The sequence below is a fragment of the Trematomus bernacchii genome, unplaced genomic scaffold, assembly GCF_902827165.1.
Source record: "Trematomus bernacchii unplaced genomic scaffold, fTreBer1.1, whole genome shotgun sequence".
Classification (NCBI taxonomy): Eukaryota; Metazoa; Chordata; class Actinopteri; order Perciformes; family Nototheniidae; genus Trematomus; species Trematomus bernacchii.
Window position 1 is genome coordinate 6,761,386 of NW_022987727.1, and position 14,240 is coordinate 6,775,625.

The following is a 14,240-nucleotide window of genomic DNA, read 5'->3' on the forward strand; positions in this document are numbered from 1 at the left end:
CGGATTTTTTGTCCGAAGAAGTGAACCAATGTTTTTGTAGTCAAATGCTGACCAGACTCAGATGTGTTTGTAGCGGTTTGTAGTCGTGTCTCTGGACAACATAGGACCAACGCGGAAACAGAGGGGGGTTTGACAGCTGTATGGGACAAAACCGGTAGGCCTATTGAACCAAATTAAACCGATAAATATATATATATAGATTTAACCAGAAAAACGGTTTTAATGAGCTGGCTCTCTACCTTTAAATCTATTGTTTGATCAGCGTATTTTTAAGTCTGGTTTACATACTTAACCTTAGTCCACCTTGAAATGCAGGCTATAGCCTACTGGTCTATGTCTAACGAGCTGTGTAGTGAATACCAGATATGAGGAATGATGTTGCAGACAGGTGTAGACTGGATCAAGCTGCGACTGGTGAGTGTTTGTCACCTTACAACCATTACAAGCTTTGATTTGTGGTAAAGTTCACAGGCTGACAGAATGACTTCCCCAGTCCGTCTCATCGTGGTGGGAGCTGGCTGTCGAGGAGAGATCTACTCCAGTTTTGGATCCATCCACCCCGAACGACTTAAGGTCAGGGGACAAGCAGTCATTTTAGTTTCTTTATTGATTAAAAAGCACAACGTTGCCCCATAATATCTCTGTGAGACAAATAAGCGAAGATGAGACCATGGACAATATATTAATGTAAAAAACATTGTAAGTGCTAGAAGCAGTGGCGGCCGGTGGTCTTTTTTTTTGGTGGGGCTCTTGACGTACCGTAAGTGACCTACCCGGGGGGTCCGGGGGGTTTCCCCCCGGAAATTGTTTTCGAGAAATGACCCCTTAAATGATGACTTCTGGTGATGTTAGAGGGGGGGGGAAAGGAGAAATCGAGGCTTAAAAATATGAGAAGACTGATCAATACCTCCATAATCTTCAGTGTGGAAAATATTATTTATCAACCTCAACATCTACTACTTTACCAGGAATTTGTGTTCTCAGAACTGGTCTGTTTTTTTCTTTCTTAAAACTGTTCATGTTTTATGAACCAACACCTTCACCAAGTAGCTTTACAGTGAACTGCATGTGAGATATAAAATTAATAGCATCTTTTCAGTAGCATTAATTATAAATATTTAAGTGGTTCAATACAAGTCACTACAGCATTTCAAACTGAACTGTGAATAAATGCAATTTAAAAAAAATAACCACAGCACAAAATGTCATAAATTGTGTTTTTTCTTTGTTTCTCTGAGGATTATTTACAAACAGGCTTATTTACATATAGCAATAACTCAGAAATGAAAAAGCTACATCGTCTAACACGAACAACCAGTTAGCATAATGATAATATATGTGTTATGTACAATGTAACTGGCAAGGCTAGAGCAAGAAAGAACATAAAGTTTGCAAAAGGTTTAAATAACTTCAAGTATCTGTCTTCAGATTACGTGGAGGTTTTAGTCCGATGGGAAGCAGATTTTAAGCGACACCGAAGATAAACCAAAAATGTGGTGGAGCTGCAAACCGTGTAGTGTTGCTGGGACAGAACAGGAGCTATAACCGTTGGAAAATACATCACAGACAATGCAACAAACGTGGAGACAGAACAATCACTTCTGTGATAAATGCCCACTTATTAATAAACTTCTAACAACCATGGGAAACCTCCTCTCTACATATAAAGTGATATCCAAGCATGGGAAACAAAAGACAGCATTTACCTGTTTGCATCCAGCTAGCCAAGCCTTTCTTGTGTACCAGCTACTTGTGAAGCCTCGTGTATAAATGTTGTCTTTTTCACGAGATTGCTGCGATATATTCAAATCGGGTTGGTCCGGTGCAAGGTCTTTAAGCAACAATTTATCTGCCAAACTTCTCCTTTCGAAAGGATTGGAGATTAGCTCTTGAACAGAATTAGCCGGGGACCGAGGTCCGGAGACTCCACCTGCACACGAAGCCATCCTCATCAACTACTGCGTCAACCGGATACGAGTCACTGTCCAAACTACTCACAGACTGCACTGGGCGCTGACATTGGCGCCTGGTGACCGTCATCTTTGACGACGCTGATTGGCTGAAATTATATTTTCGCGGCATAGTTTACACGTTACAGATAGCAACAGTCAGCTGCTAGTGGCTGATGCTGCACTGGTTGAAGGCTCCTCTCTTAGCGCCCAGACGAGAGAAGGTGCATGGGCAAGGCCAGGCAGGAAACATGTGACTTATCAGTAACTTTAGACATCGTAACACAATTTTAAACGAGATTTTATTGTAGATTATACATTTTACTGATACCAATTATATAATATTTACCTTGTTCATTAAAAATAAAAATAAAAACATATATTTTTTTTTAAACATATTTTTTTTTTTTTAATTTTAATTTTAATTATTATTATTTTTTTTTTTTTTTCAATATGGGAAGAGGTGGGGCGGCGCCCCTAGCGCCCCTATGGACCGGCCGCCACTGGCTAGAAGCAATATGTCACAAATTCATACAAGTAAAACTTCATATATGTTGTCTGTTAGGCTACTTAAAGTACAATTTGATCCAGAAGCTATACTTTTTCCTACTGTATTACTTGACTAAATATCTGAGTATTTATTTTCTATGTTTAACAGAGCACTTTTTTGTGTTCAGTTCATAAACTTAAACTCTTTCAGGTTGTTGGAGTAGCTGATCCAAGGAAATTTGCTCGCACTAAACTTCAACAGCAACACAACGTTGTAGATGAAAACATATTTGAAGGTGAGCACCAAAAGATACAATTGCATTTAATTGTTTATAATGATCTATCTTATAATAAATCAGTGAATGACCTTTGTTTCAGATTGGCACACTATGGTTGAAAGAGAAAAGTTTGCAGATGCAGTGGCGATTTGTACTCCAGACCGCCTTCATAAAGTACATTTTAATGTATATTCTACTTTGTATTATCTGTCTGAGTTATCTGGAATTGTTGTTATGGTATTTTTTGCTGTTTGTGTTCCCCAGGAACCTGCAGTGGCTTTTGCCAAGAAGGGCTATCATGTTCTGCTGGAGAAACCAATGGCAGTGAGTGTCATGTAAATAGACTTGAAGCATAACTCTAACCTAAGGTGTAATAATCCTACAGAAGGATAGCATTAAATTGTTTCCTGTTTGTTTGTAATTTTTCTATTTTAATCAAAAGGGACCTTTTAAAAAAACATGCTACCATACATTTATACTGTATTTTGAATGACATTTCATGGCATATTTCTTTTGAGCATGTCAAAAACATTGGAAGATAATGTTTTTTTGTCAGCTTTTTAAATAAGACATATTTTTTCTTTCTTTTCTGTGATTGTGTTTGTGTTCATGTGACTTAAGACAACTGCTGAAGACTGCACAGCGATCGTGGAGGCTTGCACTCAGAGTGGCGTGATGCTGTCGGTGGGACACGTTCTCCGGTATGATCCCGTCATTCACAATATAAAGGTGAACATTTCCCTTCACAATGTCTGTTTCTGAAAACATTTGCCAGTTGTTTCCCACCAGGCATGGCTAAAAGTTTTGGTTCAATTTGGGAACCTTAAAAATAAAACCTTTAATAGAGTTTTAATAAGCTTTTAAATATGGTGTTTCAATGAGATAACACACTTTAGTGGTGAAGAAAATTCAAATTGGAGTTTTAACTTGATTGTTTTTTCTTTGCAGGAGCTGATAGATGCTGGAGCTATAGGTGATGTGATGCACATTCAGCACCTTGAGCCGGTAAGCCCATTCTTTAAACATTAACCATATTCCTGATGTTCTAATAAATATGATTACCATCAAGGCATAACTCTTACAGATGAGTCTTGTCAACCTCTTGTTCCAGGTCGGGTTTTGGCACTTTGCTCACTCATTTGTCCGGGGGAACTGGAGGAATGAAGAGGAGAGCTCTTTCGCTCTTTTGGCTAAATCCTGCCATGACATCGACCTAATACATCACTGGGCAGGAGCACGCAGGTAAACCATCAACTCCCTGCTCATCTAATTAAGCAAGTAAGATGTAGTAACACTTTTATCTGACCACAGTATTTTTTAACAGGTGACGTGTAGGGCTGCTCGATTATGGCAAAAATCTTAATCTCGATTATTTGAGTCAATAATTGATATCACGATTATTAAAAACGATTATCCATTTACTTTGAAAACATCCATTTATTGAAAAAAAAATGTTGAACAGTATGTTTTAACAGTTGATTACCCTGCACTTTAAGTATAATTCAACTGAAAAACCAATACAAAAAATTAAAATAAATAAATAATCGTTTTATTTCGATTATGTTGTTTTCATAATCGTTGTAAGCCAAAATCGTAATTGTGATTAAAATACGATTTAATTGAGCAGCCCTAGTGACGTGGTTGTTTTCTGTGAGGTCATTCCTATTTTTCCTGTCATTCATGAATGATTAACCTTGCTGTTTGTACTTGGCAGGTGTTTGAAAGTTACATCATTTGGATCTGTCAGCCACTTCGGAAAAAAAGACAAGGTCTGTGTTCTCTTCACAGAATGTGGATACAAAGAAATAATCACTATCACAATAGAAACCAGTAGCCCCTGAATATTTGAACACTTGTTTTTAAAGATCTATAAACATTATGTGAAAAAGCAAATAACATTGCAACTTTTAAATCCTTTTTTAAGTTGCTGAGTTGTTTTTGTGTCACTAAGATGTATTACATCTATGACAGTTCTCTGCATTATTTCAAAAGAAAAGGTCTTCACTATGCATGAATATAAAATGTGATGGGTGTTCTTTCTCAGCCAGCAGGTGCTGGGAATCGCTGCCTGGATTGTTCAATAGAAGCAGACTGTCCATACTCGGCACGCAAAATCTACATGGATAGAGTGAAACAGGTTTCAACCCCGTTATTCCCACCAACTCATTATATTTCTTTACCACACATGAACATAATACTTTACTTGCTAAGCATGTTTTCACATGTTCTTTGTGTGTGTTTTAGGGTAACACTGGATGGCCTGTATCAGTTATTTGTCCGAACTCGTCCCCAGACATTGAGTCAGTGACTGAGGCCCTGGAGACTGGACCGTATGGCCGCTGTGTTTACGAGTGTGACAATGATGTCTGCAGTAACCAGGTTAGAAAACACCCACTCTTAATCTCCATAGCAATCCATGCTCAACTATACCCATATTAACAACACGCTTTGTTGCTGATTAAATTACACTTGGTGGTATCAACAGGGTTAGTACTTATTCTTCAAAGTGGGAAAAATGCTTGAATCTGAAAACCTTCCTTTTCACCTATACAGTCATTCATATAAAGCAGGGGTGTCCAAACTATGGCCCGGGGGCCAAATGCGGCCCGCTGGCCATTTTGAATCGGCCCTCAGCAAATTCAAAAAGTATAATGAAATATGGCCCACAAATTAAACTTGTGCTTTTCTTAGATTGTACTTCTTAAATATATATGTACAAATATATTGCACAGTAGTATTCATGTGTTAATAAGCCCACTTTTAAAATAAATTCAGTCAATTCATGTTGAAAACATTTTCTAACAAATCTTAGTTGATAAAAAAAGCCCAATAACTTATTTACATAACAATCTTGAAATAGAGCCTTCATATTTGTTCTTATTATAAGCAATCTGAAGCTTCTGTTTTAAGGAATGAGTTGCCAACAAGATAAATGAAACCCTATAGAGAGCTGTGAGGCTGTTTTTTTCTTAAAGCATATTCATGTATCATGCCTGATTTACCTACATTTTGCTAACTTATAACTTGACTTACGAGGCAATATACCTCACCTCTATAAGTGGCCCAGGCCTTCGTATATTTTTCTGTATGTGGCCTTCTGTGAAAAATGTTTGGACACCCCTGATATAAAGCAAACATCTTTGAATATCTTAAATGAAACAAGCACATCATCATATTTGATTGTTGTCTCCTGGCGTCTCACACTGGAATTAGCTGAGCATTAAAGAATAAAAACATACATCCAAATTACTACAAAAAACTGGTTGAATAAATTAAGTGACACTATTTATTGATTGCTATGGGTACAAAGAAAACCTCTAAACCTTTTCTCAAGTGTATTTGAAGTAACAATTATTAAGATGTGAAAGCAACAAAATTGCTTTCACATAACTTGTGATAACTTGACATTTCTTGAATTTAATATCAGATTAAACCAGCTAACATGTTTCTAATGCGGCGTCTTTTCACCTTTTCTGTCTGCCTAGGTTGTTAACATGGAGTTTGAAGGGGGTCTGACAGCAGCCTTTTCCATGGTGGCGTTCACTGAGGAGATATGCAAGCGAAAAACTACTATCTATGGCAGCAAGGTGGGACTAGCAGAAATTAGAAAAGGGAAAAAATGCTAAAATTGAATTGTTGCTACAAAAAGAATAGAAGTCAGCAAGAAAATGATAAATCATCTGCTGCCTCACAGAGTCATTCTACTTAACCAAAAGGGTTAAAGAAGGGGGTTATAATGAAAACAAATCACTGCACTGTTGACCACAAGCTAATGGTGTGAAGTTTGTAGACACCCAAATCATACTGTGAGCTCATACTCTGCTGCTAAGATGGATGCATCAGTTACATCACATTGTATAAAGAACTGTGTCTTCGCAGGGGGAGCTGTCATGTGACGGCCATGAGGTACGTGTGTTTGACTTCTTGACCCAAAGATCCACAAAGCGCTCGCCGCTCAGTGGAGCCCCCAGGCGCTTCATGTCCATGAGTGGTCATGGTGGAGCAGACTACTACCTTATGGATGCCTTTGTTTCTGCTGTGGCTGTGAGTGCATCTTATACTATTTATTATGTTTAGTCTTGGCTTGCTATTGATTTTAATCTAACCTGTACCTTCAGGTGTTTTTGCAGACTAAGTGTTTACTGTATTTACATAAAAATCCTGTATAGGACTTGGAAACCCTGAATGGATGGTTGATGTGTGTTTTTGTGTTTTTGTGAGGGCAGAACAATGATCCGTCCCTGATCCGCTCTGGTCCTGAGGAGACGCTGCTGAGCCACCTGCTGGTGTTTGAAGCTGAGCGCTCGCGGCTGGAGGGCCGGGTGGTGTACTGTGGGGACCTGGGCCACAGATAGACCACTGAAAAATGAAACTGATGAAACCTTAAAAATCAAACACTATAATGAAGCTTAGCGACACCTTTTATTCTTTCCTGCTTTTACCCAATCAACTTACTACAGCTGTTCACTCTTTAAAGTTAGACCAATCATCTGAACCGAGGGCCAAATCGTGGACTGTAATGGGCCGGATTGTTTACTGTATGTTGCTCAGGGATTTTAATACTGTGTGTGTGTATGAACGTTTGTGTAAGTGAATGAATGTGTGAACCTGTTAATCTTTTAATTATGAAGTATTATGCCAATCATTTTATAATTTGTTGTTAAGCATGTCATATTGTTATTATGATTAAATTATAAGTATTCTTATACTTTCTAGTAAAAAATGTAAAGTCTGTGTAATTTAAATTGCCTTTGAGTTGTTGTTGTTGTTGTTGTTGTTGCCTCTCTATGTCGTACGCCTTTGTCAGTGTGTTTTAACATATATTTTGTCGCCCGTCTATCTGTCACTTTAAATGGCATCTTAAAATGCTTTGGGCTTTAATGTCAAAAAACAAGGATTAAGAAAGAGCAAAGATACATTACTAAACTGAAATACATTTATTTAATTCATAAGTACCACTGACTGTTAAGAAACTCACATTGATATACATAAACGCCACTACCTCCCCATCTTCTTGTAAGTCAATAACTGATTTACAACATATTATGTCCATCTAAACATTCACTAAAGAAGCATACAATATAATAAAGCTTTTAAAAAATACAAATCCCAGCACAGACTTGTTTCCGCTGGCTCAGGAGCAGCATCGACTGACAACATCAGTCAGTCTTCTTTTTCCTCTGAGCCTGAGGGAAAAATTATAATAAACCTCTTTTTTGTCATTTACATTCAATAAACTTAAATCAGCTATTGGATGAGAGCTTTAATATGGAATTATCAACCTACATAGACGGGTTACATTTTGTGACAGATATAATTCTTAATGTGGGTAACTGGATATTCATAACAACATCATTTTTAATTGTTACATTTTGAAGGAATTGAGAAGTATTTTAGTTACACTCACCCTCTTTTTGACCAGTGTCAGTAGAACATCTCTCCTCACTGGCTCCTTTGCCTCCAACAGCACCGACTCCAAAAGGTCTGGATCCGCACTGAGATTGTAAATTCATACATTAAAACGATAATAATAAAAGAGAACAAGAGGTTTTCTGTGTTTATGGTGTCGCTATTGGCCTTTGATTAAGAATTATATATCATAAATGTTTTAGCTTCATGTCTGATACTTGCACACTTATCTAGATTTTTCACCAGACTCAGGGACAGTTTCATTCCACAGGCCAGAAGACTATTAAACACCTGAACCTTTGAAACAACATCCATAACATTCATCTGGCTGCAACTTAGAAATGATTTATCTAATATATTATATTCCAATCACTTGTATATAGACTCTTATTGCACTATTTCACTATTTTACTATTTTTCTTTTTGTATTTACTATTGTGTTGCACTGTTGGAGGAGCCTGGGACCTACGATGTTCATCGTCATAACTACACTGTAGCTATGTACGTATGACTAATAAAAGCCTTGAACCTTGAACCTTGAGATTAAAACAACACCTACACAGGTGCAGGGGTCTCAGCAGCAGAGGGGGGTTTTACAGCTCTGGGGGTCTTTCCCAGGAGCTGCCCAGCAATGGTGCTCAGATTGTCAATGTCCTGGAGACGGGAAAGAATATTAATATGCAGAAGTCTTTCCGGTTGCCAGACTTCCATGCACCATTTACATTTCTTCATATTCACTTACCCACTGGTTTTTAACGTTTTCCTGGAAATGGAGAAAGGACTGCAGAGAGAGAAGCTCATTGACTCTGTTCTCCACCTCTCTCAGGTATTCTGCAATGTTTTCCTCCTGCACTCCATCAGAGGAGCCCAACTGGTTGCAGATCTCAGAGCTGTCACCGCTTATCTGAAGCAATGACTCGCAACCTATAGTAAAAGTAGTTATGAGATTTTAAAAAGTACAATATATCTACAAGACTGTTGTAATGTTAATTCTATCTTCCACTGGTAGATGAAAGTGTAATTTTTATACATTTTATGAGCTATTTACCACATGTGTCTAACTGTCTATACTTATTCATGTGTACTATAGCTGATGACTGGCATGAAAGGTACTCTACTTTTGTCCACTGGTTCTGTTGTCAAGATTACATCTACATTTAACACAGAGCACATTTACATGAATAAACAAATGTTATAACAGTACATGAACTCTAACCCAGTTTGTGTAATCCCACCCAATCTTATTTATTTAGACAATACATGTGTTTTCTACTGAGAAAACACATGACACAAATTGCTAAACTCTATCAGCAGGGGGCGGCATTGGCTGCGACAAAATGTCTTTGGGCACTTAACTGAACCCCAATTAATCTCCATGGCATTGACAACCCTTGTTTGTGAATGTTTAACTCTCCTGGTGAGTACTTTCTGTTTCTGTGTTGGTGAATGCTGACACTAGGAAAGCACTATATACATTTCTGTTAGATAATGTCATGTCAGGGTTGCCCTATGCAGTACCTTCTTTGAGCTGATCTCGGAGCTTTTCCATGAACTCAACGCGCGTTTGGAAACCTGCCAGCTGGTGCTCCATCACCTCTTGCTCGATGGAGACTTTAATCTGAAGAGCCTGATGCTGCTCCTGCTGCCGCTGTTTCTCAGCTACAAACATCTCTCTCTCATTGCAATGCTTTCAGTCAAAGACATAAAGACAGTGTACAACCGCAATTATATTTATTTTCTTCTTTTCTCCTTCTTAACACAGTCATGCACAGAGAAAAACCTACCTGAGAGATCTGCCTTTGAAGGGTCTCTGCTTCCTTTTGCTGATAGTTGACAAATGTCATTAAAGTGTAGGTCTTCTCCTCCACTATTGGAAATAAATCACAACATATTTCAATTGCTGTTAAAGAGGCACAATTTCCATTGCCCCTCTAATTGTTCTAATAAGGACTTACTTTGTAGGAAGTTCCTGACAAGTTTGTCCAGGTCACTTTCTTCTGTCACTTCGAGGATCTTTTTGATAGCATCCTCAAAATCTTCTGGACCCAATTCCTTAGAATCCAATTGCTTGCGCTTCACTGTAGGGACGAATATGAAACTTAGGTGAACCATATATTAAAATGTCCTTGCTTTAACTATAATACCCAATGGGGAAATATTTTACTAAAATGTCGTTATAAACGGAATTAAGTAATTATATGTTGTGTGTATTGGGTTACAGATACATATATTGACTTACTAAAGGCATGTTATATTTAAAATGTAAAAAATTGATTCAAAATGGTTTGATAATAAAATAAAATCCATGAACATGAGCCAAAGAAGCTCAGCAGAGGCCTTGAATTACAGAAATGGAAATATGTGTCATTAAATACAAAACACTAATTGGATGTTAATACAAAGTTACTATAGACATTTTTTCTCTTTTTGTTCAGGCATTTGCGGGTCATGCAGTAGCATATTTTGAACACAGGGTGTCATTAATTCATTTTATTAGTAGTTAATTAGTAGTAATTAGAATGCGTTTTAGCACTGAAAAAGATCAGATTAGTGTGCAATAGAGAGGCGAAGTCCCTCCCCTTCCGGTGGGACTCATGGAACCTTATTTCGGAAAAAGGTTGTATTGAAGTCAATGGAGAGAGAAAGATTATCTTTCGATCCTGTTTGAATTGTGCCATGAATTACACATATGATGTTTGTCAATCTTAAATAATAATTTCCATGTAAAAAAAGTCACAATTTGTCGTAAAACTGTTGAAATATAAGACTATGAAAAATACGCAACTAGAAAGACTACAAATCCCAGAATCCCGGTCCCGCATGCTGGCTCTTACGGAACCGACTAACTCCCCTTGTGTGTATGTACAGCTCTCAACATGCCCAGACTTGTAGTGATTTTCACCTCTTTTAATACTTTTTGCCTCATTCTGAAAGAAAGAAGTGAAATGTGCCAACGTGACGGCCGTCTTGGTGTGTGGTGCGAGACGGGAGATGTAGTTCATTGAGCGGTTTCACACAAAAAAAGTGTTACTTCAGTTTTACGACACATTTTAATTTTTTTGACTTGTAAAATTATCTTTTAAATTGACAAACATCATATGTGTAATTCGTGGCTCAATTCAAACGGGATCGAAAGATAATCTTTCTCTCTCCATTGACTTCAATGCATAACTTTTCCGAAATAAGGTCCCATGGAGCTCAACCGGAAGGGGAGGGACTTCGCCTCTCTATATCAGAGCAATATTGACGAGGCATTTTTGTTTGCAAAACTGTGAATATTATATACGATACAGATTACAATCATCATTAAACTTTAAATTCAAAAAGACAAAGGAAAATTATATTGATCCCTTCAAATGCATGACAAAGTTTGCTCTCAGGTTAGAAAGGTGGCAAAACATATTTTTGTTCAAAGAATAAGATATAAATTACCCTTGTCTTCGCTGCGTGCAAAATCCTTTATGTCAAGGAAAATCTCGAAGTTGCAGTTTCGAGACATTTCTTTTTCCAGGTTGCTGTTCTGTTTGATGAACTGAGCCACATCCTTAGCATTCTGCTGCATCAGCATCTTCTGTCTTTCCTGAAACTTCACACTAGGTGTAGCCATAAATATACAACACATTGGAGAGTTATACATTGTGGATGTACTTTATCTTGAATCTAAGATGTTAGCTATCGAAAAATATTATAGTAAAATGTAAGCAGACACTCAACTGTATCACTTTATAATGCATTTATTTTTCATCTATTAGATATCAAGACATATAATAACCTTTAAGGCTCAGCTGAATAAAGTGGAACTGCTTTGTAAGTACAATAGTCACCGTCAAAACAAATGCCTTTTCTTTCCTCTACCCGATGAGAAGAAATATGAATATGCACTCTAACCTAACACAGTGTGTCATAATAAAGGCAAATATATTTAAAATATATAAACTACATTTAGAGTGCTGCTAAATTGTTTACCTGGCATTAAAGGCTTCAGTGCATTTAGCCATCAGGCTACCAACATCCTTGTGAAGTGCATGCAGCTCCTGGATGACATAAAACATGTAGTTGTCTACATTCTCAACATAATTAAGACCCCATCACTGGCCCTCCCACATTAAACCATCTCAACAATTAACAGCCAAATCTTCTGCAGCTATATAAAACTGAAAAAAGCTCATTTAGGAACTGACTAATGTTAAGTGAATGTACCTTTCCCAGGCGAGATTGAACATGTAGGAACTGTTTCTTCTCCACCTGCAATTTCTTCAGCTCATCCCTTAACTCTCCATTCCTGTTCATTGTTGTATTGAAGCATTTTACAGCCTAGAATAGAAATATACCTTAATTGAAGTTTGTGTTTGTCAGTAACAGGTGTCAAGGTGGAATAACAAAACAAAAAAAATAGGACATATTGGTGAAATTGTATTTATAGTCAACTGAATTTGCTGTGTAACACTAACCCTGTGCAATTTGTTTTCCATGAAAAAAGTGTTTTTCAGTAAGTATTTCCCAGATTTTATACTGAACTGTGTAGTTCCCCCACCAGTCTTCTGTTCCACCAACTTCCTCTCCCATTGTATGATCTTAAAACATTTCAAAATAAGTCAGGTGAATTGTGGTAAGAATATCAAGAGAATTTCACTGGTTGGCATTCTCTTAGTCTACTGAAAAACACACTTCACCTGTTCTTTCAAAGATGCCACTTTGCCTTTTTCTGCTTGCCACTCCTGCTCTATTTTGTCCCCACAGACCAACATGTCAGTGAGGTCATGAACAACACTAGCATCAGTCCAACGGGTAAACCTACTCTGAGAAAACTCTTCACGTTCCTCCAGTAGCCTCTGGATCTCTCGGCTGATCACACAGACACAAACTAATATTTACACACACTGGTTGGAAAAACATGTGAAACAAGTTACACCTCCAGTTAACTTAAACAAAGAACTGATGCCTTAAACATCTACATAAGTATATATATTTTTTTATTATAAACTGCTGTTTTCACTTCTCACTCTTACTATTTAGGATCTACAGGGCAGGCTTTCCTGGCAAGGTTGACTTAACAATTCAATTTATCTGGAGATACAGCATGATTAACTATTTTTTAAACTAAAAGAACACCACATTTAAAGATGATGCTAGTAAGCATGTGGCATCATATCTTTGTTAAATATATTGGCACAAATTGGTAAATAAAAAGGACACCACTTACTTGTCTCTGCAGATAAGGAACTGGGTTTTCTCAGTATATGCTTTCTTTGTTCCTTCTGCTTTGCGATACTGCTGCTGCAGTTTGTTCAGGTCTGTTTCAGCTGAAATATAAATATGATTTAGCTATGTATTTTTCATAATATACAATAAATGTGGGTATTCGAACGGAGGTCATTTTTTATTTGACAGTGATTGGTGTGAGAGATACCTGGCTAATCTAGCAAGCTGTTATTTACTATGTGTAACATAGCAAGCAAGTAGCATAACGTGATGTAGGCTATCATAAAGCTTCTAAGTGTTTTATTGATTACGACCGGAAATTGGCAGTAAATAGTTACACAGTTCCAAGATGTGTATATAAGGAAGATCATCACTTGCAATAATCCATCAGGGATAGACTCCTACCGGCAGATGATCGCCGACTCATGTTGAACTACGGTTATAAGTCTGAAAAATAAAATAACAATTAAGCTTTACCAGACTACTAACTTCTTAAACGAGTTAGCATAACACTCATCTAGTTCACCTGGTTAGTTTATTAGTAAGTGAGCCAAACACTTAACTAAATAAACACAATTATTTGTGTTACTCGTGTTAAAATGGTAAACATTACAATACTAGCATTAGCTAACTAACTAGCATTAACTGAATTAGCGTTAGCATTATTTGGTGCATTGGCTTTATCCTTGATACGGCAGTTAGATAAGTTAAATAACTAAAGATAGGTAATGTTAAAACAAGTTCAAACTATGTGATGGGGAGAAAATATAACGAGTCGTTATTTACCGTCTACGTTGGGTAAGTGAGCAACGTTTCGTTATGTGCAGCTCAAAATTTGTACAACTAACTGTTAACTGTTATTTTTTAATTCTAAGCTAGCTAATGCCACACTGGCACTGCTGTGATATGTGCT

General features: G+C 37.3%; 2 protein-coding genes across 4 annotated transcripts; one reads left to right on the plus strand and one right to left on the minus strand.

Moving 5' to 3' along the window:
- Nucleotides 1–16: 16 nt before the first annotated feature.
- zgc:154075 (uncharacterized protein LOC556929 homolog) lies at nucleotides 17–7,405 on the plus strand. Of its 3 annotated transcripts, none has more exons than XM_034145516.1 (14): nucleotides 17–154; nucleotides 465–573; nucleotides 2,650–2,734; nucleotides 2,817–2,890; nucleotides 2,981–3,040; nucleotides 3,338–3,445; nucleotides 3,665–3,721; nucleotides 3,828–3,958; nucleotides 4,431–4,485; nucleotides 4,761–4,853; nucleotides 4,961–5,095; nucleotides 6,202–6,303; nucleotides 6,596–6,760; nucleotides 6,943–7,404. In XM_034145516.1, exons 1-14 carry the CDS (start codon nucleotides 141–143, stop codon nucleotides 7,069–7,071), a joined length of 1,317 nt encoding a protein of 438 aa, XP_034001407.1. In that variant the 5' UTR covers nucleotides 17–140; the 3' UTR covers nucleotides 7,072–7,404. The 3 variants fall into 3 exon arrangements, with proteins under 3 accessions (XP_034001407.1, XP_034001408.1, XP_034001406.1); XM_034145517.1 differs by having other exon boundaries at nucleotides 28–154; nucleotides 472–573; XM_034145515.1 differs by lacking the exon at nucleotides 17–154 and adding an exon at nucleotides 180–414 and having other exon boundaries at nucleotides 494–573; nucleotides 6,943–7,405.
- A 406-nt stretch (nucleotides 7,406–7,811) lies between these two features.
- Nucleotides 7,812–13,754, minus strand: LOC117494543. Its single transcript, XM_034145514.1, has 14 exons — nucleotides 13,706–13,754; nucleotides 13,329–13,428; nucleotides 12,799–12,970; nucleotides 12,577–12,699; nucleotides 12,326–12,439; nucleotides 12,092–12,159; nucleotides 11,558–11,718; nucleotides 10,081–10,203; nucleotides 9,910–9,992; nucleotides 9,644–9,812; nucleotides 8,868–9,049; nucleotides 8,685–8,779; nucleotides 8,124–8,211; nucleotides 7,812–7,902 (listed from the first exon to the last, which is right to left on the minus strand). The coding sequence occupies exons 1-14, from the start codon at nucleotides 13,752–13,754 to the stop codon at nucleotides 7,876–7,878; spliced, it is 1,554 nt and encodes a 517-aa protein (XP_034001405.1). The 3' UTR covers nucleotides 7,812–7,875.
- Between the last annotated feature and the right edge of the window lie 486 nt (nucleotides 13,755–14,240).